This window comes from Odontesthes bonariensis, chromosome 14 (assembly GCF_027942865.1).
Source record: "Odontesthes bonariensis isolate fOdoBon6 chromosome 14, fOdoBon6.hap1, whole genome shotgun sequence".
In the NCBI taxonomy this organism is placed as follows: domain Eukaryota; kingdom Metazoa; phylum Chordata; class Actinopteri; order Atheriniformes; family Atherinopsidae; genus Odontesthes; species Odontesthes bonariensis.
Window position 1 is genome coordinate 25,890,595 of NC_134519.1, and position 22,646 is coordinate 25,913,240.

A 22,646-nucleotide genomic window follows, 5' to 3' on the forward strand; every position below is an offset into this window, starting at 1 on the left:
GCAAGAAGAAATTAAGTTGATCAAAGGAATATATAAGTGGTTCAGTCAACAGTTCTATGAACTATGTTTCAGATGAAAAAGTTGTTGGCACAAAGCCATTCAAGAGAGAAGAATTTTGCATGATCGATAGTGATAAAGAGCAACTTGGGATAAACCGAGGCCCCACTTATGAAAAAAAATAATAGGCATCCAGAAAAGGAAGAAAATCTATTGGAAGATTAACATAACAAAAACAAACAAACAAAAAAAATATTGGAAATTAATTTGCTTTCACGCCCGTTTTGTGTGTTTACAATTCCCAAGAGTGTAAGTGTGTTCTTGGTTTTGCGTGTTTGAATGTACAAGTACATTGCTAATTAGAGCGAAAGAGGTTTTGGCTCACTGACTACACTTTCTTGTGCCAAAGCAACAAAAGAGCTCAGTTTGCTGATTCAAACAGTGATTCCTTCTTTTGTTTTTCTTTGAAGAAATTACCTTTTTTTTTTTTTTTTTTTACAACTTGCTCTATCTATGTGTCAAAAAACCTATGAACTGTGCCACTCAACAGTACTTTATGTGCCATTTTCCCTTTGTTTATACTAGCCTGTATATTCTCCTATAACCTAAAAAGTTTGACTGACACATCCTCTTAACCAACCCCAAAGCTGTCAGCTGGGTGGGCAGACTGCAAAGGTCAACAGAGAGGACCTGTTCTCAGGTAACGGTATGCCACACATACACATTTTCAGACACTCAAACACAGGAACACTCTGCAGTGAACAGTCAATGAAGCCTGTGTTGCAAAGACATTTTTTCATCAATTCCCCATCTATCCTTCCTCTTCCTTTCCTCCTACGATGTGTTTTCATTTCATACTTGTTGGTTGTTTTTTTTTTTTCGTCAGGAAATGTCGGGAAACATTCACAAGCTCTTTTTTGGACGAGTGGCCGAGAAAGGCTGCACAAACACTGAAAAGCAATATTGTCGTCATGCGTGGGGAGTCTTTAACTATGTTTAGCCTATTATCAGTCTATCAGTGACCAACAGGGCAAAACTGCATCGGATCTAATCAAACCAAATCAACATCAAATCAACTGGTGTTAAAACAAATAAGTGACATAATGAGGAAAAGGAAAGTGCATTCATTAGCATAGCTTTTATAGATTTTCAGTGTAGATGTACAAAATCTCCAATTTGCTGTCCCGTAATTAGAGTATGGAGATCTTAAGTTGCCACCTTGCAATTTACAGCTCCTCACAGAGAGGGGCAGCAACACTTTTCTGGCTGTGGTCCTGCCCCAGTTAAGGTTCAGCGGTGATTGCATGAAAAGGTCAGCGTCTGTCCGTTTGATCAAATCTCCTTTGTGTCCAGGGCGGCAGGTGGGAGACAAAGAATGTCTGGAATGGGAAGAGATGATGGTAGATGTGCACATGCACAGACATACACACTAACACACACGAACACACACATCCTCACACTCTTTGAACCCCAAGCTGCAACCTCAGTGAAGACAAAAGGGACTACCTGCAGGCAAAAGGGGCAGTGTGGCCTGGGTGTGGGTCAAAATCTATCAGTCTCTATCAGCTGTCCTCGGAATAAGTTCAAACAACAGATTATCACAGCCAGAACACAGCAGACGGGGGTAATTGTAACTGAAATATCAGTAGGAATTAGGGTCACCAGTGGCCACACATATTTCATTTTAGAGCTGTGGGTAGTAAAAGATAATTAAAGCTGTGCTTTTTATAACTACCTGTGCTTAAGCTACCTGTGCTCACTATAAAAGCAAGGCTGTGTGTATTAATACTTGCAGTAAGATGTATTAGCATTAGATTAGCCTACATTTAAAATGTCTAGAGGTTGCTTTAAATTTTAAGGTCAAACGGAGGGAATTAAACATAGCATAGAACAAATTCTGTTAATATTATTTGTAGAATTGAAATAGTTGCCCTGATACAGGGTCTTAAAATACTTAAGCATGGGAAAAGACGGGGAGGATGGGCAGAGCCATGGAGGGAAAAGAGAGGTATAGCAGACACTTCACAACAGGGGATAAGAAAAAATATAAATTAGGACAAAAGGATAAAACAGGAGAAAAGATAAGTGTCATAATGGTTCTCAAAGGAAGCGTCTGACCCCAGGGTAGGATTAACCCAAACCACTGACCTGCCCACCCAGATCCAACAAAGATTTGTTGCAGAGAGAGGTTTGGTTTCAGCACTAACATTTCTGTTATTTAAGCACACGTGTGCCATTTTTAGCTCCCATTCAGTGCCGTGTTACATAGGATCTTATTCTGAGTGGTAAATCATAGTGATGGCTTGATCCCATCATTTTGGTTAAGATCATTTTAGAGAATGAGTTAGGTCAGGCATCCACCCAATTAGAAGTCATGGGACCAACAAGACATCACTCAGAGACACAGCTGACTTGGGCAATTTTTTTCCACCATTCAACTTATTATCCTCCATGTTAAATAAGCAAAGTAGTCAGAATGCATGCTCTAACTAGGTGATACTTACGAAGGCTTATGTTACTAACCACTGTGCTCTACCATTCACTGTAAAAATTAGCAACGTGCACGTATATCTTTTCAGCCACTCTTTCAGCTACTACGTCTTTATGGGTGTTTTTGGTAAATGCATATCAATACTGCTAAATTCCCAATAAAGCTGCTCTCATTCACATTTTTTATCTGTCTTTTGTTGGACCGCCAAACGTGAATTTTGATTTCAAATCTGCTCATTCAGAGTACGAGACTGTCGCTCTGCTCTAATAAAATCCTGATATTTTTCTTAGCTGTATTATCAACTGACAAAATCACCATTCAAGTAACCTAAAGACAACATCTGTGCAGTGAATTAAGCATTATTTACATGTTTGATAATCTCCCACAGAGAAAGTTTGAAGCAGCACGGTTCCCTTCCAAAGCATATTTATTGAGACAAGAATGGTGGTCCAGGTAAATGGTTGTGTCATGCTGTAGCCATACCCAGATTAAACTGTGTATGTAATTGTACAGAGAGAAAGGGACCTATCATATCTTTTCTCGTAATGGTGGGGCTGTATAATCACAAGATGTTTGAAATAAAACAAGAACCCTGCTGTGGGACGTTTTTCACTGTAAACGATACTTTTTCTTATCGTTTGGCTGTCGCAGCCACACGGAGCCGGCGTTCCCACTACCCCAAAACGATAGTTTTTGAGAACGGGTTCCAGAGTGGGAAGATTTTGAAACGGTGTCGTTTCGTTTCCATTGTTACAGCGAAAACGTTTCTGCGTCAGTCACATGGCTAACGCAGTGACGTAAACACATACGTCAGTGACCAGAAAAAAAAGCGGCTTCCATTCAAAATCCGGAAGAAGACAACACAACAAGGACAGACAGCGATCATCATGGACCCCACAACATTGATAGTAGCACTGCTGCAGACACCGCTAACTACAGCGGCGTTGTTGAAGGAACATTTACAGGTGATGCGCTGGTAGAAGTAGGGGCGTACACACGCATGCGCATTGCTTCTTCTATTGTTCTGGTATAACTGGTGGGGGTGGCTTACAGCGCACCTAGAGGTGTTTCGTGTGTACTGCATCGTTTTCAGCAAGCGTGTGGTCAAAATCGTTTTCGTACCCGTTTTCAAAAAAAACCTCGTTTCGTTTTCGTGTAGCGTAAATGTTTGGCTGAAACATTCATACATTGTCTCACCCACTAATGTTCCGGAGAATTTACTTTGGGGACAGGTGGGAAATGTTCACAAGTAGTCAGGAGCGAATGTTGCGGAAATTTGCCTTTTCACACAGCCCCTCTCAGGTGCTGTTTACACATACCCGGGTATTTTGAAAAACGAAGACCTTTCCCTTCGTTTGTGCCTTTCGTTTATACACAAACGGAGTTTTTTCCTCCGAAAACGAAGCTAAAAAAAAACTCCGGCAAAAGTGGAGATTTTTTAAAAACTCCGTTTAGCGTTTGTGTGTAAACTGGTTGAAAGAGACAAAAACGAAGTTTTGGGAATGGAATGAGGAGTTGTCGTCATAGTACAGAGCCCCGCCCCTATGCGTGAAAACGCCATTCTCTCCGTCCATTGTTTATCTGGCAAGCATGGAGGTGCTAGCAGCATTTCTGTTGTTGAGAGCTATACTCGCTTGTGTGATTTTGAAAATTACACTCATACAATGTATTGAACAACAAAGACATTTTTCACGGCTTTAGCAGTTTTATAGTCCAGCGCAACGTGTAAAAGTAGCTCAGTCTCGCTATCAGTCCACACACATGAGCCTGGCGCCATATTTTCTTCTTGAAAAGGATCCGGAAGTTCTTCCTGTCAGCGGTTCTCTATTAGGCTTCTGATTGGCTTGTGTGGAATTCTCATTGTTCTAACACTGCCACCGTCAGGCTTGGTGTAATTTAACAGCTCTTGATAGCGTATTTATGCGGATTAATGTAGACGTGTTTTTTTTTAAAAACGGGGCTGTGTGCAGGGCTCTCAAGTCTCACGCAATGAGCGTGAGACACACGCATTTCAACAAGTTCACACGCTCACACGCCACACATGCCATTTCTCACGCTGAGAAATTATCAACTTCGTCGCACAGAAATTCTAATGGCCGATACTATAAACGAGTCAATGGCAGGTTACTGTGCGCTCGTACAGCTCAGAATAGCTCTGGTACAGCTGTCTTGATTTAGCAACCCATCGGCAAATCACAAAATAGAATTTCTCAGCCAATCAGAAAACAGAATTTCTTGTTGCCGGGTGTGAAATAGCTTTCAGCTGCAAGCAAGCGTCCCATGAATGCACAGCGGACATAGCCTATTATGCTCTGAATGCGTGCAGAAGTTGTAGACGAGCTGGAGGTGGAAGAGAACCGTCAGGATCATCAGCAGGTCATATCTTCATTTATTTGAATCTTTTATTAGTTACTATAGTTTTCCTACTCCTTGTAAAAGACCAATACCTGCCGATTAAAGTGTTCGTTGGAGTAGTAGGCCTAAATATTCAGCACACACCCTTTGACATGAGCAACTTAATGAAAAATGAAAAATATGTAGGAGTGTAATTAGGCTTCCGTGGTTAATTTTTTTCAAAGGTGACTGGTATGAACAGATTCCCAATAAGGCTATCTACAATTGCCAAACTGGTATTAGTTCTGCCACACTGAAATGCTGATGCAGAGAGGGTTTTTTCCATGGTGGGGCTCAATAAAACCAAGACCAGGAACACGTTGTTTCTGAATGGAACTCTGTCATCCATCATGACTGTGAAAATGGCTGACTTTGAGCCTCAGTGCTTTAAATGGGAGCCCCCAATATCAGTCATCAAGCATCAAAATCTGCCACAAACACTTACAACACTCATAAACAAACAAACACAGAGAGGGACTGCTCAAGGGGCCCATTTGGGGTTATGTTTGTTTTTCTTAATTTAATTTGTCTGTTTTTTTGTTTGTTAAGACTTTGCATACCTAAAACAATTTATTTTAAAATATAGCAGAATTTAGTGTAAAAGTGAAGATTTGTGATTTTGGTATAAATAAAACAATTTCTTTGTTCTTTAAGTAGCTAGTTTATGGCGATGGGATACTGCAAGGGACCCCCCCCCCCCAAAAAAAACCCGAAAGAAACCCCCCCACGCACATGGCCCGGCCCCTGCCCTGCCCGAATCTCACTCCAAGCAAACTTGAAAACTTGAGAGCCCTGGCTGTGTGCACCTAGTTTTTTTTGCAAACGAAGGTTAGAAAATATGCGTTTATCAAAATACCCGGGTATGTGTAAACAGCACCTCAGGAACATCTCTAGATGATCTCAGGAGTCCAGTGCACGTGTGAAAACAGCTCCCAAAACTAAAGGAGAGCTAACGAGCCTGTAGCTCACGAAAGAAGCTCGCAGTGATAGTGAGGTGGCAATTTTTGCTAATTTATCATCCGTGTTAATTAAGTTGGAGGGTATCACAGGCACAGTACTCCTGGTCAAGTATAGCACTTTCCTGATGGGATTATATGCTGTCTAGCACAAAGGGTTCTTTGGCAAGAGTTTTTTCAAATTAGGAAGTTTATCCAAGTCAGCCCACTAGTAATATAATCAATTTCAGCATAAAAATATGGGTTAGTGCAGCTTTACCATAAACACTCTTTTCAATTTTAGTGCTAAAACCAAAGTGATTTTTCATGGTGCCCATAAAATCTAGAAAAAAAAAAACTAAACAAATGGCAGTGAAACGATCCTCTTCCTCAGCTGGTGCCTTGGCAGAGGAAATGGTCTTATGGGAAGGTGCGTGTGATTACATTATGCACTCTGTAAAAAGAAAGTTTACTGGCTTAATGATTTACACACTGCCTACAAAGACACAGGCTTCTGCGACTATGACAAACTGACTTGGCCAACGCTACAGATAAACTTCTGACTTCGACATCACACCAACAGTTCCTCTCAATGGCACTCTGTAAGGTCTGCAGCATATTTCAGACAGATGAATTCATTGTTTGGAGTTGATGGGAGGTCAGACATGGACATCTGCAGTGGGACATTTTCCGTTACACCAAGTGTCCGTGGTCATTGTTGTGACCTAACCTACCGCCTACACTCCCCTCTACAACCCCCTGTCCTCCTTTCACCCTTAGTTCACCTCTGGAAACATCCAATCATACAGATGCAGATATATGCTAAATAAGACGGAGATGAGTGGACCAGCTGGACAAAGACAGACAATGTGACAGACAGACAAAAAAATAACTTTTGAACCATATGTTCTCTGTCATAAAAAAACTTACTATAAATACTAAACTGTATTTAAATATGCTACAAAAGTTATTTGAGATAATTGGAGTTATATTGAACTATTTACATCTCCACATGCATGTATACTGTAAGGCACAGGACATTGAATGTGAGACTCTCAGCGTGTGTTTATGTGTCTTGTGATGTTTGCTCAGCTGTGAGTGTTGTTCTCAAAGCCTCTCGCATAAGCTCATCTCCTCCTCCAATACAAATGCTAATGAAGCACTAAGGGAATTCTTTAACACATACGATCCACTGGAAAGTGTTATTGCTGTTATGATTTTAGATAATCCCAGTGGGAAAGCTGAGATTGAAGACAGCAGCTCTGAACCTACTATTCAATAAATAGCTATCTCATGTATGTCATATAAAATTTGCTATAATATAAAACCTCAAACTTTGTAATTAAATAAGGGAAATGATGACATAAAAGTTAAATATTGTTGTCAAAGGCCTCATATGAAAACAATCCTGCATCGCTTTGAAAGTTGCGGCTGCAGGAACTGTGGGACAGAATCATCTCCTTTCTTTCATGAAGGACAGTCCAGCACCAATGCTCCTTTCCTCAGCATTTAAGCAAAAGCTGCTGCTTAGACATTGCTGGGTCATTTAGGTGCTGTTTACACGTACCCGGGTATTTTGATAAACGCATATTTTCTAACCTTCGTTTGCAAAAAAAACTAGGTGCACACAGCCCCGTTTAAAAAAAAAAAACACGTCTACATTGATACGCATAAATACGCTATCAGGAGCTGTTAAATTACGCCAAGCCTGACGGTGGCAGTGTTAGAACAATGAGAATTCCACACAAGCCAATCAGAAGCCTAATAGAGAACCGCTGACAGGAAGAACTTCCGGATCCTTTTCAAGAAGAAAATATGGCGCCAGGCTCATGTGTGTGGACTGATAGCGAGACTGAGCTACAGAAGCTCCGCAATTGCTGCCCTCCGCCCGCGCCCTAATGCCCCTTTGTTGTTCAATACATTGTATGACTGTAATTTTCAAAATCACACAAGCGAGTATAGCTCTCAACAACAGAAATGCTGCTAGTACCTCCATGCTTGCCAGATAAACAATGAATGGCGTTATCACGCTAGCATCCTGCCAATATGGCGGTTAGGGGCGGGGCTCTGTACTATGACGACAACTCCGCATTCCATTCTGAAAACTCCGTTTTCGTCTCTTTCAACCAGTTTACACACAAACGCTAAACGGAGTTTTTAAAAAATCTCCACTTTTGCCGGAGTTTTTTTTTAGCTTCGTTTTCGGAGGAAAAAGCTCCGTTTGTGTATAAACGAAAGGCACAAACGAAGGGAAAGGTCTTCGTTTATCAAAATACCCAGGTATGTGTAAACAGCACCTTAATTCCTAAACAGAAACTGTAGAGCTATTACCTGAAAGAGAAACATTCACAAAAAGGACCAATCGAGAAATGCTCATTGAAAACAGAAATGGAAGCCAGGCTTATGATGTTTGTGCTTTGGAGCTGGTGCTCTGCATTGTGTTTTCAGACAGGCATTTGCTATAATCTGTGTGGAATGAAAGGCCACCGTCAGAGAAATGTGATAGGAAAATATTATCTCATGCTTGCGCCACAGTCACCCTGGCAGTGGACCATCCACTGACCACCCCCAGAGATGGCACAACAAAAATCAGTATTGTTCAGAACCACAGGAGTAAAATGCTCTACTTGTTCCTGTTGGCATTTATCAAACAGCTTATGATTTATTAACTGATTTCTAACTGTTTTAGTCATAAACACTTGACCTGTACCAGCAAATTTGGAAGCTTCAAAGCTGCCCAACTTGTGAGGTAAATCGCTGAAAGGAGAGTGATATTTTCCACAGAAAAAGGTGCAGAGATCAGGTGTTTGCAGTTTGCACACAAACTGACATGAATGTGCATCTACAGTACAGCAGTGGGGTGATTCGTATCTTTACATTTAGCATTGTTATAAACCATATTCACGGCAAGATTTGGCACCAGTATTGAATCATTTAGCTCTATATTTTTTTTTATCTCTTTGCCTTATAGTGGTCAATGGTTTATCGTAATTATTTTAAAAATAACTATATTTTCAGTCATAGTCTCAGGGGTTATTTGAAAGAAAGAAGGCTGAATTTAAGGTTTGTGTCCTTCACCTCTGTTTTTAGCTCTCTTGAACCTTCCTGATCTTGAGAATTATTTTTTAACTTTGGTTTATTTTTGTGTTTGTTTATTTTTGAGCCTGATGTCGAATCTGAAAATGTAAGAGCAGGTCACACTTTACAAAGAGGCGGTGGTCTCTAACCATACAAGTAACTGAATTTTAACTCTACAAGTACCTTAGATCTGCTTGTTAAATAATGATAACTTTAATGTAACATAATTAAAGTCTAGGATGAAAAGAGAAGATGTTCACTATTAAACACAGAAGTAACCAAAATAGATCATTCTCTTGTACATTATGTATATTATATATATATGTTCATAAATCATAATTAATTAACTTCAGCTATGAGTCTACAAAGAGATATATACCTGTGTGCTTCTCATTCATTGGCTGTATTTCAGAAGTTTGGTCAGAGGACTTCCTCAATCACTCACTCATCACTATCACTGACAACCAAAACAGAGACTAAAGAGTTGCCTCAGGGAGTGAAGAGGCTAAGTGAAAGAGCAGCAATTTGAGCTTCTGTGTCAAATCTAAAGGTAAATACTTAACAGTCCGCTGTGGCACAGGGGGTCATTATATGACTGACCTTAGATGTTAAATATTTTGTTAAGGAGGAAACTGAGATATGATTTGGATTCATAGAACAGCATTGTGGTAAATCAACAATTTCTAATGAATTTTCAGCAAACTAGCGGTAGTTTTCCCATCTGCTTATCCAACTGAATTGCACTTCAACTAAGAAAATACTATGCCATGTTATTCCATCAACATTCCACTCACAGGTCAGGTCACGGCAACAAGGATTTGTATTGCTACTAATTCAGTGTTTTTTAATAGACAGATTTGCTGTCAAAGCATCAATGTGTTTGCGTGTTTATGTAACATCTGCCAACAGAAAGAATGAGCATAATTTCTGTGGCCTCAGACTCAGGTATGCAAAAGCATGCCTGATTATAAACACACATCTTTAACCTTGAAATCCCGTTACTCCTGCATGTTCAAAACTGTGTCCGAGCTGAAATGTGAATGCTCCACAATTCAGACCCTGCGCTTTGCTATGGTGCGAACAGAAGAAGACAGTGCTGAATATCATCCAAAAACAAAAGACATTAGGGCATTTCCAGACTGTTGTTATGCTCTAAAAAAATACGGATTATATAACCACAGCATCATCTGACAACCCCCCCCCAGTGGAGTACGTAAAAGACAGCACCTGTAAAGTAAATTCAGCTACACTTACATGTACAATGATCTCCTACAGAGAAAGTCATAAGCGGCAGAAAGTCCGCTTTGTTTAATAACTTTACTCCTTTCCCGTACATATATACTGGCTAAGTCAACACTAGCTTAACTCAGCTGTGCAGTACTGATTCGGGGATTGATGTTTGACCAAAACATGAAGCTGAAGCTCTCAGCAACTGTCCTTTAGGAAATTGAAATAAAATAATGAAAATATACAACAGTAAGTGTGTTTGAAAGTGAGCTTAACAATACTTTGTTATAGTCATGAATTGTGGTTTCTTATCTTCTTGGTTATGAGAAAGCAGGGCTGGGAAGTTCAGTTCAGTTCAGTCAGAATGTTCTAAATGTTCTTGTGGAGTTCAGGCAATAAAGGTGCATGTTAGACTCCCACAGCCATCAACTGTGCCGACAGAACTTTAACTCTTTCCACAATTACAGAAAGTTTCCGATTCTCTAAGTTGCTACAAGACTTTCTTTGTGTGATCCATGCCCAAAGCGTAGATAATATGGAACAGATAGACAATGAAAAGGATTCATCACTAATTTCTTTCGTGAAACCATGGAAACAGTGTACCCAAACAACAATAACAACAGAGGACTGGTGGCATTTTATGGTTTGCTTTTGATAAACAATTGCAGTAGGAGTTGAAAATTGTAAGTTTTGAATCTCAATGTAATCAACGTGAGTCTCATAAATGCTTCTGGGATACCTTTGATTTCTTGTCCAACCACAAAGCTCAAATTTCCCTCTTCGTTTTGATCACAACCCTCTAAATGCTAATGGCTACCAAAGTTAGAAAACTACATCATCTCTGTGGGTATCATATGGAAAGTGGGAAAGAGAGAACAATTTTAACGGAATGTCAAAAGACTTTACAAGAAACACCCATTCTTACTGTCAGCTTTCCAGTGAGGGATTTTTTTCCGCTTAAAATCACATAGAACTAAACGTTCGTCACATAGCGCAATGACACCTTTTACAGTTGGCCCATTGTGCCCAACTGTGTTCAAACCAAAGTCAGTCTGGCTGAATGAGCACATTCCAGACAGGACACTGTTGCAGGGTGGGTGTTCAGTCGTCTCATATACTGAAGATATTTAGGTACAGGTTTTTATGGAGCTTTATAACACACTCACATGCCGGGTTACAAAGTCATAAAACACTAAATGAGAGCTTGGAGGGTGTTTGATTCCGAGTAACATCAGAGAACAAATCAGGTCAGGAGCGGAATATAGAGAGCAACAGAGGAACCTATGTTTCCAAGCAGAGAAAAAAATTACGACACTAAAAAAGATCAAATATTCGGCAGTAAAAAAAAAACATGACTCGATTATACTGTACAGAGGAAACTCGTCAAAAACAGACTCCTACTGGGCTGACCTTACAATAATTTATATTGGCTAAACATGCAATCCTTTCAGAGCAACTCAACCAACGGTAAATGGAAAGTGAAGGTTCCTTGAGCCAGAAATAAGGGTTTTCATCTTAAGGGAGGGGGCAGCAGCAAGATTGAAGTGGGAATTGTCCAAAATAAAATTCCGTTCTCAACTAATGTCACAGCACAGCCCAAAAATGAGTTGATGATAATATGCACTCACTAAACTGAATCCACTGTAGAAAAAAAAAAAAGTTATTTGAAAAGATGATGTTGAACACACATGGATGCACTGTCGTAAAAGTGCTCCCTCAGAGGAAATGGTTAAATTTCTCTCTCTACGACAAGTTCACTTAGTTAATTTTGTTTTGTTAATTAGCACTATATAAATGCATTTTGAATTAACTGAACAAAATTGCTAGAAATTAGAAATATGGCTTTTATCAAGGCTACTGGTTCCAGAATTAAGTCTGGAGAGTGTTTCAAAAACCTGTCAAAAATACCGTCTCATTTAGACAGAGAACAAAAAAGAGAAAAAGATACTCGTCTAGTTTAGTATAATCCTTTTTAGCTCAGCGGGTTGTACAGGTATTGCTGCCTTACTAGACTGGGATTCAATGTGAGCACCGACTTTAGTATCAGAGAGGAATGTTCAACAGTCGTGACCGGCTGTAACGCCTCATGTGGCCCTCTAAAACTCACAAACAACTTGTGGACAAAAAGAGATGAGACCAATCACACAGCCTTTAGGGTGCAGCGTAGCACCATTCCCGTGACACGCCTCTGGGAGGCAGAGGTATACTGGAGAGTTTAAATTCTCTCCTTCAGAGAACTGATGTTACTACATGCAATGCGAAAGGCTTTAATTGGTTTGTTTCAGTGGGCGTATCACGTTTGAAATACCCGTTTAAACATGCTGCTTTTAGTGTAAAAATGTTATTAGAGAAGGTGTGAGAGAACACATTTTCACACATGATGTCTGCTCTGTGTCCTCAAAGGAACCCCCCAGACATTGACAGGTGTTGTCCTTTCACACATTAATCGTTTTTCACAAGAAACACAAGAGATTTTCATGAGAAAGTGAAGAGTTTGGTTCCAGACTTTTTTTGTAGTTGCTGTTCACGCATGTGTTTCACAGCAGGAGGCTTTCATCCAGAGATGCACTCCCATGGCTGGAAATGAGAGAGTGGGATTGCAGGGGAGCCTCTGTCTATAGCTCACAGGAGGCAGCATGTGATGCAGAACTGAGGCTGTGGAAATTCCTGTGTTTCTTTACAATGTGATGAAAATAGAATATGATACCTTTGTTGTGTTGATATCACTATGGCATATATTTTTATGTATCCACCACAGGCAGGGGTGTGCAGAAGGTGGCATAATGTGCAGCAGAAAAGGAAAAGAAGAACCCAGCACACACACATGCTCACCCATACACAGGAAGTAAATGCTATGTAACATTAGCAGCTACATTTGCATGTATACTACCAGTTGATAATCCAGAGATAGTGGACGGTAACATGAAGCACTGCAGAGTGCTGGTTGGATCCCACATGACCTGTGGGCATGAGCAAGGTCTCTGCAACACATACCAACACACTTCCCATGAAGCTGTTTGAAAGTCTTGTAGAGGATTTGCAGCATAAACCACAGCTCTGCCATTTGTGCAAATTACTACAAGTGCATTTAAAACACCTGCGAGTATGGATTTACAGATCGATTTTTGTTTCTCCAATTGTCCTAAATGTTTTTAAACTCTTCTGGACAGAAAAGCCTGTCGCAAACTCAATCAGTGCAATAACTCCTCTTTATTTTTCACTTGTAAGTCGCGTTAAAAAAAGCGTTTCCTAAATCAATGTAATGCCATAAACACACACACTCACACACACACAGTAAAATTGATCCCGCCCAAAGTGAAAGGGTACTTGTATGTAATGGAAAACAAAACATGGAAAAACTGTGCCATACTGTACTATGCTGTAATGGAAAAATGCCATTTTTCACTACTGAGAGAACACCATTACACTTAGGTGAGGAGTGGTATGTTATTCTTATTATATATGGTTCTCTTGGTGATTTTTTAATTTGTTTCACAATTTTGGGGTAGGCCCACACCAACAGGGGTTCCCTAATCCAGTTGTCTCTATGGGTACTCATTGTGCTTTTTGTTAAGCAATGTACGTTTATGAGAATATGGACTAAATTACAAGTTACACTGACTTTTTACAAGAGGACTGACACGTTAAAATCAGTTGGGTAATGTCTAGAAAATTGCAGCCTATCATGGTTCGGTAAAAAAAAAACAGCTATATGGTACTAAAAGAATGGATCTCTTTTTTCTTTTAATTCACCACAGCACAATGATACAAGAAGTACTCAAATGATCAAATGTTCAGCATCAGAAGATGGACAGGTAAAAGCAGTGGTGCTACATACAAGTCTATCAACTAAACATCTTTATTCTTTCTGCCTCACTGTATAATGGACAACTACCGCTTGTGGAGGGACTGAATACTGAAATATGACCTATGTCATGAATCTCTTCATGAGAAACTTGATCGAATACAACATATGTAAATCAAATCAAAATCAAATCAAATTTATTTGTATAGCACATTTCATGTACAAACAATTCAAAGTGCTTTACATAAAATAAAAGCATTGCAGCAGGGAGTGTAAGAAGCATTAAAAATACATAAAAGAATATAAAGAGAAACAAATAAAATCGTTTAAATGAATTTAAAAACAAGCAACATTCAAGATAAGTTAAAAGATACCGTGCAGATTTCATGCATAGACACATGAGAAAAGTTGATAGTAACACAGCAGAATCAACAAAAAACAACAACTGTTTGAGACTCAAGTGATTTGCTCAAGGGTACACTGGTAATTATAGTTACCCCAGTCTGTAGTTCAACTCATGATTTGCAAGTCACAAGGTAGTCTCTAACTGGTGAGCCATTGGCGGTCTTAATCGTCATCAGCTGTGTTGTCTTTTTGTTGTCTCGCTCAGGCAGTACAACACAAATGTGTCCCTATCTGATCACGCCAACATTTAGAGCATTAGCTCTTTCTGACACTGCTTTCATCATCCATTGTCAGCATTGGTGGCACAGAATCAAGTGTGTTCCCGGCATCTCACTTCAAAGCTCGGTGTTATCCCACCCCTCCCAACCAAAATATCTCAAACACACAAACAGCCAGTGCAGCGCGGCGGAAGCCCCTTTCACCACTACCATACAAGCTAAACGTGCCACTTCCCACCCGTGTGCAGTGTTTGACTTGTCTGCCACTTCCAGCTTCCTCAATGCAGACACACACAAAAAGGATATAAGGGGATTGGAGGAAGGTGGGTCGATTGCCAAACAAACAAACTATCACTCTCCAGCAGAGCTGTATAAGAAGAGCAGGCCAGCAGGGAGTCACTGAAAGAAAACCGTAACAGCAGGCACAGATGTGAAAATGGGGCTGAATCACACCGTGCGTCTCATGATGGGGCTGTGAGAGCATGGTCGATTCAAGTCCACACTTTTTGGTCTGGAAATGGCAGTTGAGTGATGACCACATGCATTTTCAAGGGTTGCTCCACTGATTTGAGTTCAGTGCATTACAAATTGACGGAAAGGCCTTTGGAGGCAGGAAGGAACTAAAAATGCTGCACCGTTGCAATATGTGCAACACAAAGTGCGTACAATGACGCTAAATGTTGGCCTATTTCAACTTGTGATTCTTTAATGTCAACCATTCTTTATAAATCCGACTTTAATGAAAAGCATACTTTAGTCAAAGCTCTGCAAGTCCTACATTTCCTGCCAAGATTAGAGCTGACAAAACCCATACACAAATGCTCTTCTTGCACTGGCAATATTGTGCTTTTGGTTAATGAGTGAATAATAAAAGCAACTGCCATTCAAACTTTTAAGAGAAGGCATCAGAGTAGTGTTTTCTTTCCAGCTTCCATACATCTCACCTCAGCATTACATTGCATCTTGCCTCACAGCAGTTTACATCTAAACAAAAGAAATACAGCATTTCCTCAATGGTATCCGACCTTTTGTATGTTTGAATAAGTCAACTTCAACATCAAAGAAATCCATTACGAATGGCCAACAATGCATTCTTGATTTGAAAATGCATCATGCAGACTTTTCCTGCTAAACTGCAGCTGTTGAAATCTCTCTTCTTCCGCCTTCCACTGTTTTTAATCTGAGGACAAATTCAAGCCTGAATCCAAACCTCTGATCTGATACAAATCTGATCACAGCACAGTGGACGACTGTCCCAGCAGATGTGAAGTTAAATAATTTACGTATGGTAATTTCCACAAATATAGGTATTAATTTTACGTACTTACTTACATATTATGTGATTTTTTTCTTTTCACACCTCAACAATTTTTTTATGGAGATTATTTTGAGAGAGAACAGCAGTGGCAGGAATCTTACCTTCTATAACCTGCAGGGAAGCGGCCAGCCAACACAGCGGGGCGAGAAGCAGGGCAGGAGACCACCTGAGGAGACACATCAGGAGCACAATGGGAGCTGCAATTGTTGAAGTTCTAGCTACACTTTGAAACTTTGAAAGTTGTGAAAAGGGGGTCCTGAAGCAGCTTGCAGTGCAACGGCAATGTGTCAGAAAGTCTCCTTTGAGGTGGTACTAATGTACTTGGAGAGGATATCCAAAATCTGTAAAAGCCAGTGAAAAGATCCACTACGCTTTCTTTTCATTCAGAATATATGAAGTCAATATGAATAACCGCTTCTTACCCTTGAAACATTTTAGCGAGTGAGTGAATAAAAATCCAGTTTTGAGAAAGAGCTCCGAGAACACGTGTGTGATGAAGCTCCAGCAGACTCCCTGGTCCCTCTGTCCTCCCTCACTGTGCAGACCTGAAGTCACACTGCTGCTCTCTCTCTCTGTGGCTGCACAAAGACTCTCTCAGTTCTGAGCTGAGCGACTCCCTGGATCCAGAGTTGGGAAATTTGACTCCCTTGGAGGGAAAAAAAGAAAAAAAAAACTCCCCCTGTACTCACTCAGTCGACCCTCTCTCCTAACCTGCTGCTTGAGACAATTTCTTGCCATTTAAGATATTATCAAGAATATTTTTGGCCTCCAGAAAGAGTCTGTATGATGTATTGATGTATTTGTCCTGCATAAAGCCTCTAGTTCTACGCAGACTGTTTTATATCATGGTAAAATTGGCAAATATAAGATACGGAATAACTCAACTACAAGTGAACGCATTCTAAGAAAACTTCTCAATTATTGTTAATTAATGTTAAAAAGAAAAAATGCAAATCGTATGTCCGTGTTTACCTGTCATGTGACCCTGAGGCAGAGATTTGTTGTTGGTCTCCTAATCACCCGCTGCATTATGTATGCACCCACCCTGTAATTATCAAGCTTTCATTAACCACAGCGCAAACAACAGATTACACAACAACTTCTTCAGCTTTTGCCGACAAAACAACCAGTACTCTCGAACTAAGATGATTTTCGCATAGCATCTGTTTGAAAAGCTCAACTATGATTGAAACTGAAAGGAGAAAAAATACAAATAAACTGACAGCAATGTGTTCATACTTCACGAAGATGAAATCTGTATTGTTTTCATGCACCTTTCAGCAGCTTCCTAACCTTGTTTTAAAAGACCTAGCCTTGACCATCTCATTGTATAGCTAACCTTAACCAAGTTTTTTATAATGTGTAAAAAAGCAGCAAAACAGGGAGTGAAAGCCCAATGATACAGCGACTGAATGTATAAACAAAATTTCCAGAGTCAGGACTGGAGTCGATCTTCACTCACCCACTTGGCAGTTAGGTGTGTAGCACCACCCTCTAACCCATCCAACATCTGAATATTTATTTTGTTGCCCAGGAGAACAAAATCACACTATGTTGGTTAAATAATAGATTATTCTGCTTTCTTAACAAGCAATCAGAATGATGTCTCTCACTGAAAGACAAAACGCAGATCCAACATCCTGATTCGGCTGGAAAACACGTTGAAGTTCCAACAATTGGGACGGGGCATAGCATACGGAGAAGGTGTTCACCCAGGCTCCAATGTTCCCAATACACTGGTCGATTATTTGCCTGTTGTTTAAGAGTCTTGATAATTTACAGCTTACACAAGTTAGTATCATGATTTCTAGTTTTACTTTAAAGCTGCAAAGCGTTTGTAATAACTGTATGCAGTGGCAGTGTGAATGTGGTCACTCAGCAATGACCAGCTCAGGGGGGTGTTGAAGCAGGACTCATCACATTAGTAATAGCCGCTTTCGGACTGTAGGAACCTTTGGCAGTTCTAATAACCTTTTAATCCGCGGGGCCGTTTTCTCCTGTGTTCGGACATACAGGAACTCGGGGCTTTCTCCCTTAGTTCCTATAACTATTTAGCTCCTTCTCCGAGGTCGGGTCTTTTCATGGTTCTAGAGAACGATCTGAAGGAGGTGTGTGGTGGTCGGTAGCTACGCCCCATGTCATGCTGTCACGGCTGAAATGTTTACTCATACACGGACACAACCGGCGGGTGTTTAATAAGTTAAACTTACACTGGTCTCATTTGTCTGCAGCGCTGCTCTCCTTTCTTCCTTCATGAAATGAAAAAGTATCTCCTGACTCTCTCTGTGAGCTTTTCCAGCCTCGATATTAGACGCCTGATGTGATTGTCCATGATTAATATCACCATCATGCAGACCATAAACACAGTGGCCTCCCCACTCTCCATATTAGCTTCTTGGTGGTGTTTTTTCTACTCTCATTACTTTTACCGTTTTGTTTTGTGTTTGAATGTAGCGCTAAACGGCTAACGGCTAAAGGCTGATTCATACTCGGCGCAAACGCGCAACTGTTCTGGCTCGAGAACCATTAATGACGTCATCGAAAGCGCCAGCCCCTTCACAGTTCCTTCAGCTCATAAGCGCAGTTTGCGCCGAGAATGCGTCACATTTGCAGTTCTCTCCAGACCAGCGAGCGTCACTGTTGAGGAAACAAGCTGAAAAGCATACGAAGAAAGCATACACAATGCCACCTGTGGTGTCACGTCAGCAGAGGCTGGCACATCTGATGCGGAATGAATTTACTCTGGGTGTAGAACTGTATATGTATCTCAGAGCTAAGCGGCTGCGGCAAAAACAGAAGAGAAGGTGGAATGTTCGTCCTTTGCAACAAGACGAACTTTGTCAAACGTTGTCCCAGTGTAACTTCATAGACGTGTCGTACAGATGTTTGTAGAGGCGCACCCTCTCGGTCACCGCGGTCTCTGCAGTGTTCATTTTTTTCTTTTTCTTGGTCAGCTGTTTCCGGTTGAGCGCGCGCGAAGTCAGAAAAAAAGTTGTGTGCGCGCCCTTGCGCCGCGCGAGGATTTTCTAGCTTGCGAAGGGGGGCGTGGCGGAATTTTGGGACACGTGACCGTTTGCGCCATTTGCGACCAGCTAGTATGAGCGAGGTTGCGCCGAGTATGAATCAGCCTTAACACGTCACTGAAGCAGACGGCTGCGCGCGACGCATCAGTCCCTATCAGGTCCCGACTCATGTGCGAATGCAGACTGTAACAGAAGGACAGTTATCAGAACGAAATTCGAGGAGGGTAGTTCTGATAACCAGGGCTCTCAAGTTTTCAAGTTTGCTTGGAGTGAGATTCGGGCAGGGCAGGGGCCGGGCCATGTGCGTGGGGGGGTTTCTTTCGGGTTTTTTTGGGGGGGGGTCCCTTGCAGTATCCCATCGCCATAAACTAGCTACTTAAAGAACAAAGAAATTGTTTTATTTATACCAAAATCACAAATCTTCACTTTTACACTAAATTCTGCTATATTTTAAAATAAATTGTTTTAGGTATGCAAAGTCTTAACAAACAAAAAAACAGACAAATTAAATTAAGAAAAACAAACATAACCCCAAATGGGCCCCTTGAGCAGTCCCTCTCTGTGTTTGTTTGTTTTTGAGTGTTGTAAGTGTTTGTGGCAGATTTTGATGCTTGATGACTGATATTGGGGGCTCCCATTTAAAGCACTGAGGCTCAAAGTCAGCCATTTTCAGTCATGATGGATGACAGAGTTCCATTCAGAAACAAAGTGTTCCTGGTCTTGGTTTTATTGAGCCCCACCATGGAAAAAACCCTCTCTGCATCAGCATTTCAGTGTGGCAGAACTAATACCAGTTTGGCAATTGTAGATAGCCTTATTGGGAATCTGTTCATACCAGTCACCTTTGAAAAAAATTAACCACGGAAGCCTAATTACACTCCTACATATTTTTCATTTTTCATTAAGTTGCTCATGTCAAAGGGTGTGTACTGAATATTTAGGCCTACTACTCCAACGAACACTTTAATCGGCAGGTATTGGTCTTTTACAAGGAGTAGGAAAACTATAGTAACTAATAAAAGAATCAAATAAATGAAGATATGACCTGCTGATGATCCTGACGGTTCTCTTCCACCTCCAGCTCGTCTACAACTTTTGCACGCATTCAGAGCATAATAGGCTATGTCCGCTGTGCATTCATGGGACGCTTGCTTGCAGCTGAAAGCTATTTCACACCCGGCAACAAGAAATTCTGTTTTCTGATTGGCTGAGAAATTCTATTTTGTGATTTGCCGATGGGTTGCTAAATCAAGACAGCTGTACCAAAGCTATTCTGAGCTGTAGGAGCGCACAGTAACCTGCCATTGACTCGTTTATAGTATCGGCCATTAGAATTTCTGTGCGACGAAGTTGATCATTTCTCAGCGTGAGAAATGGCATGTGTGGCGTGTGAGCGTGTGAACTTGTTGAAATGCGTGTGTCTCACGCTCATTGCGTGAGACTTGAGAGCCCTGCTGATAACTACTTTCTTAGAACGGTCTGTCCAAAAGCGGCTAATGTTTGAGAGTTTAAAAAGGAGCCTTGTTGTGTGACCGTTGTAACCCATTTTGCTTTGTTGATAGGAAAAGTCACATTTTTTATTATTTTGATCATTTGATTAAATTCCTTTCATATCTAGATCCAACTGGCCTGTTACATGTCACTTAAATATTTCCCACAGGGGAGGTCTTTTGTACAAGCAGACAATGTGCTTTGGTCTGTTTGCTCTGTCTGACTTTTAGGTCCAGTGCTTTCTGTTTAATGTTCTCTCTGGGACACACATGCTTAACCTTTGTGAAAATGTTGCTCTTATGGAGTTTTTCAAAGCACAATCCTCAAAACAACTCAAGATTTGAGATTAAAATGTGATGCTGATAGACCGTGCTCAGTGGGCACTTACAAAAACCCCCCATATACTCTCTCCCAAACCATATTGTTTTTTAGTTGTCCTGAGGTAACTTTTCCAGCAACAAGTACAGCTGTTTCCATTCCCCAGCCAAATGAATCTAAGATGATCCTTTGAAAATCCCTCAAAAATAAATGTCAATCAGACACATTTCCATTGACTGGTTTGAAGGGAATAAACTAGGCTGCACAGTGACAGCAGAGGGTTGCAGTATAGAGCTGCTCTCACACCCACACTGGGGTCCTGAAATGTTATAGAGATGTCCTGGAGCAGTTTCCACCCAGCCCTGTTGTAAAATCATCCGAACATTAGTGTATGAGACACTGTACGAACGTGTCAGCAAATATTACAGAGCATTTGCTGTCGCTGTGCGAGTGAGTGAGTGAGTGTGTGCTGGTAACATTCTGTCCTTTCTTCTGACCTGTATGCTGCTTTCTGCCTGCCTCCTGGTATTATGAATACCAAACAGGTACATACTTTACTCAGATCAACACAATAAGGAGCAGTGATTTCCAAAGCATCAATTCTGCATCATGTGCTGCACCCTGAGTGCCACCAGAGTGAATCTGCGGAAAAAGACCAAATCAGATTTCTCCAATATCAACTTTCTCCTGAAAATCTCTGGTGTTTATGTGTGAAATGGGTTTAATCTACACTATTAGAGGTTTTCCTAACTGGAAACAAACCGCGAGGAAAAAAGAACAATAGCAACTGTGGTGGACATCCTCTAGAAGAAAATGGATACAGGTCTTCTTCAGGAATTACTGGGAATATCCGGGATATTTGAGAAGATACCAGTGAGTTCATTGTTTGCCAGTTTAGACCAGAAACACAATCTTTGCCAGATCAGATCTGATTTGCAAAGTTGTTTCCAGTCCCCCTAATGTACTGTTTCCATTCACCTTTCTTCGTTTACATATTCTTAAATTTGAATGAAAAAGAGCCTTGACCTCACTATGCTGCAAAAATAAGTTAATCAGTAATAGGTCTATGCTAAAATCATATAACAAACAATGGGAAGTTTGACCATTTTTAGTGAGTTTCTTGAATTATTGACTTAATAACTGAACTCAAGGCAGGCATCTAACAAATAGTAATTGTCAGATTAGCTCTTGTGACCTTAAGCTAAACAAGTTAAGCACCATAGATTTTCAAAGATCAGGCTCATTTGATCTTCAATAATATCAAAGACATCTATAGGAATTCTATATAGCATATAGATGAAAGTGTGAAGCAAAAAGTGTAGTGCTTTCTACATTTCTTCTAAGGCTTTTTCTCTCACGCCACGAGAAACAAACCCTCGCAGGTCAGCTAGGTCAAGGGGAGTCTGAAATAATCTTTGTTGTGATGTTCACACCCCACTATTAGTAGATACTGGAATGATAATAGCTCAGAGAGAAACAAAGGACCTCCCTCTTCCCCGCCTTTCCCCCTGCATTTTCTTTACAGAGTGAATTCCCTTCCTATGCCACTTGTGTTTTCCCTCTTTAACTCTTCTGCCAGATTTAGCTCAAAGATAGGATTTGATGGATTTTTTCCCCTCTCAGGCCTTTTGCAACAAGCTGTTCATGAAAATCATAAACATACCTGTTATTTTCAGACCTTGTAATGTTTGCAACTGTCCTTAAAAGTCAAGCCAGGTTTCCATTTATGTGTTTTATTTTCATTTTGAAGATGTACTTTAGAGAAGTGAATAAAAAATGTAAGAATTTAGATACTTTCATGAATGTGAAAACAAGTTTATATGCTCTCTTGAGGTGGTTTTTGTCTGTTTCAAAGAGGACTTCGGACCCATTAGGGGAAACACAATTATGCAAATTACTTACATGGTAAAGATTACAATTATGTGACTCCCATCTTAGGCCACAAA

General features: G+C 40.5%; 1 protein-coding gene across 1 annotated transcript in view; it reads right to left on the minus strand.

Annotated features, from left to right (window-relative positions):
• The window catches only part of col15a1b (collagen, type XV, alpha 1b), a 56,022-nt gene extending 39,570 nt beyond the window's left edge, over positions 1-16,452 (minus strand). The window contains exons 1-2 of the mRNA XM_075483758.1: positions 16,291-16,452; positions 15,970-16,034 (exon numbers count right to left, since the gene is read on the minus strand). Of these exons, the coding sequence (XP_075339873.1) occupies positions 15,970-16,034; positions 16,291-16,301 (76 nt within the window). The 5' untranslated portion in view covers positions 16,302-16,452. The remainder of the gene's footprint in view (positions 1-15,969; positions 16,035-16,290) is intronic.
• Between the last annotated feature and the right edge of the window lie 6,194 nt (positions 16,453-22,646).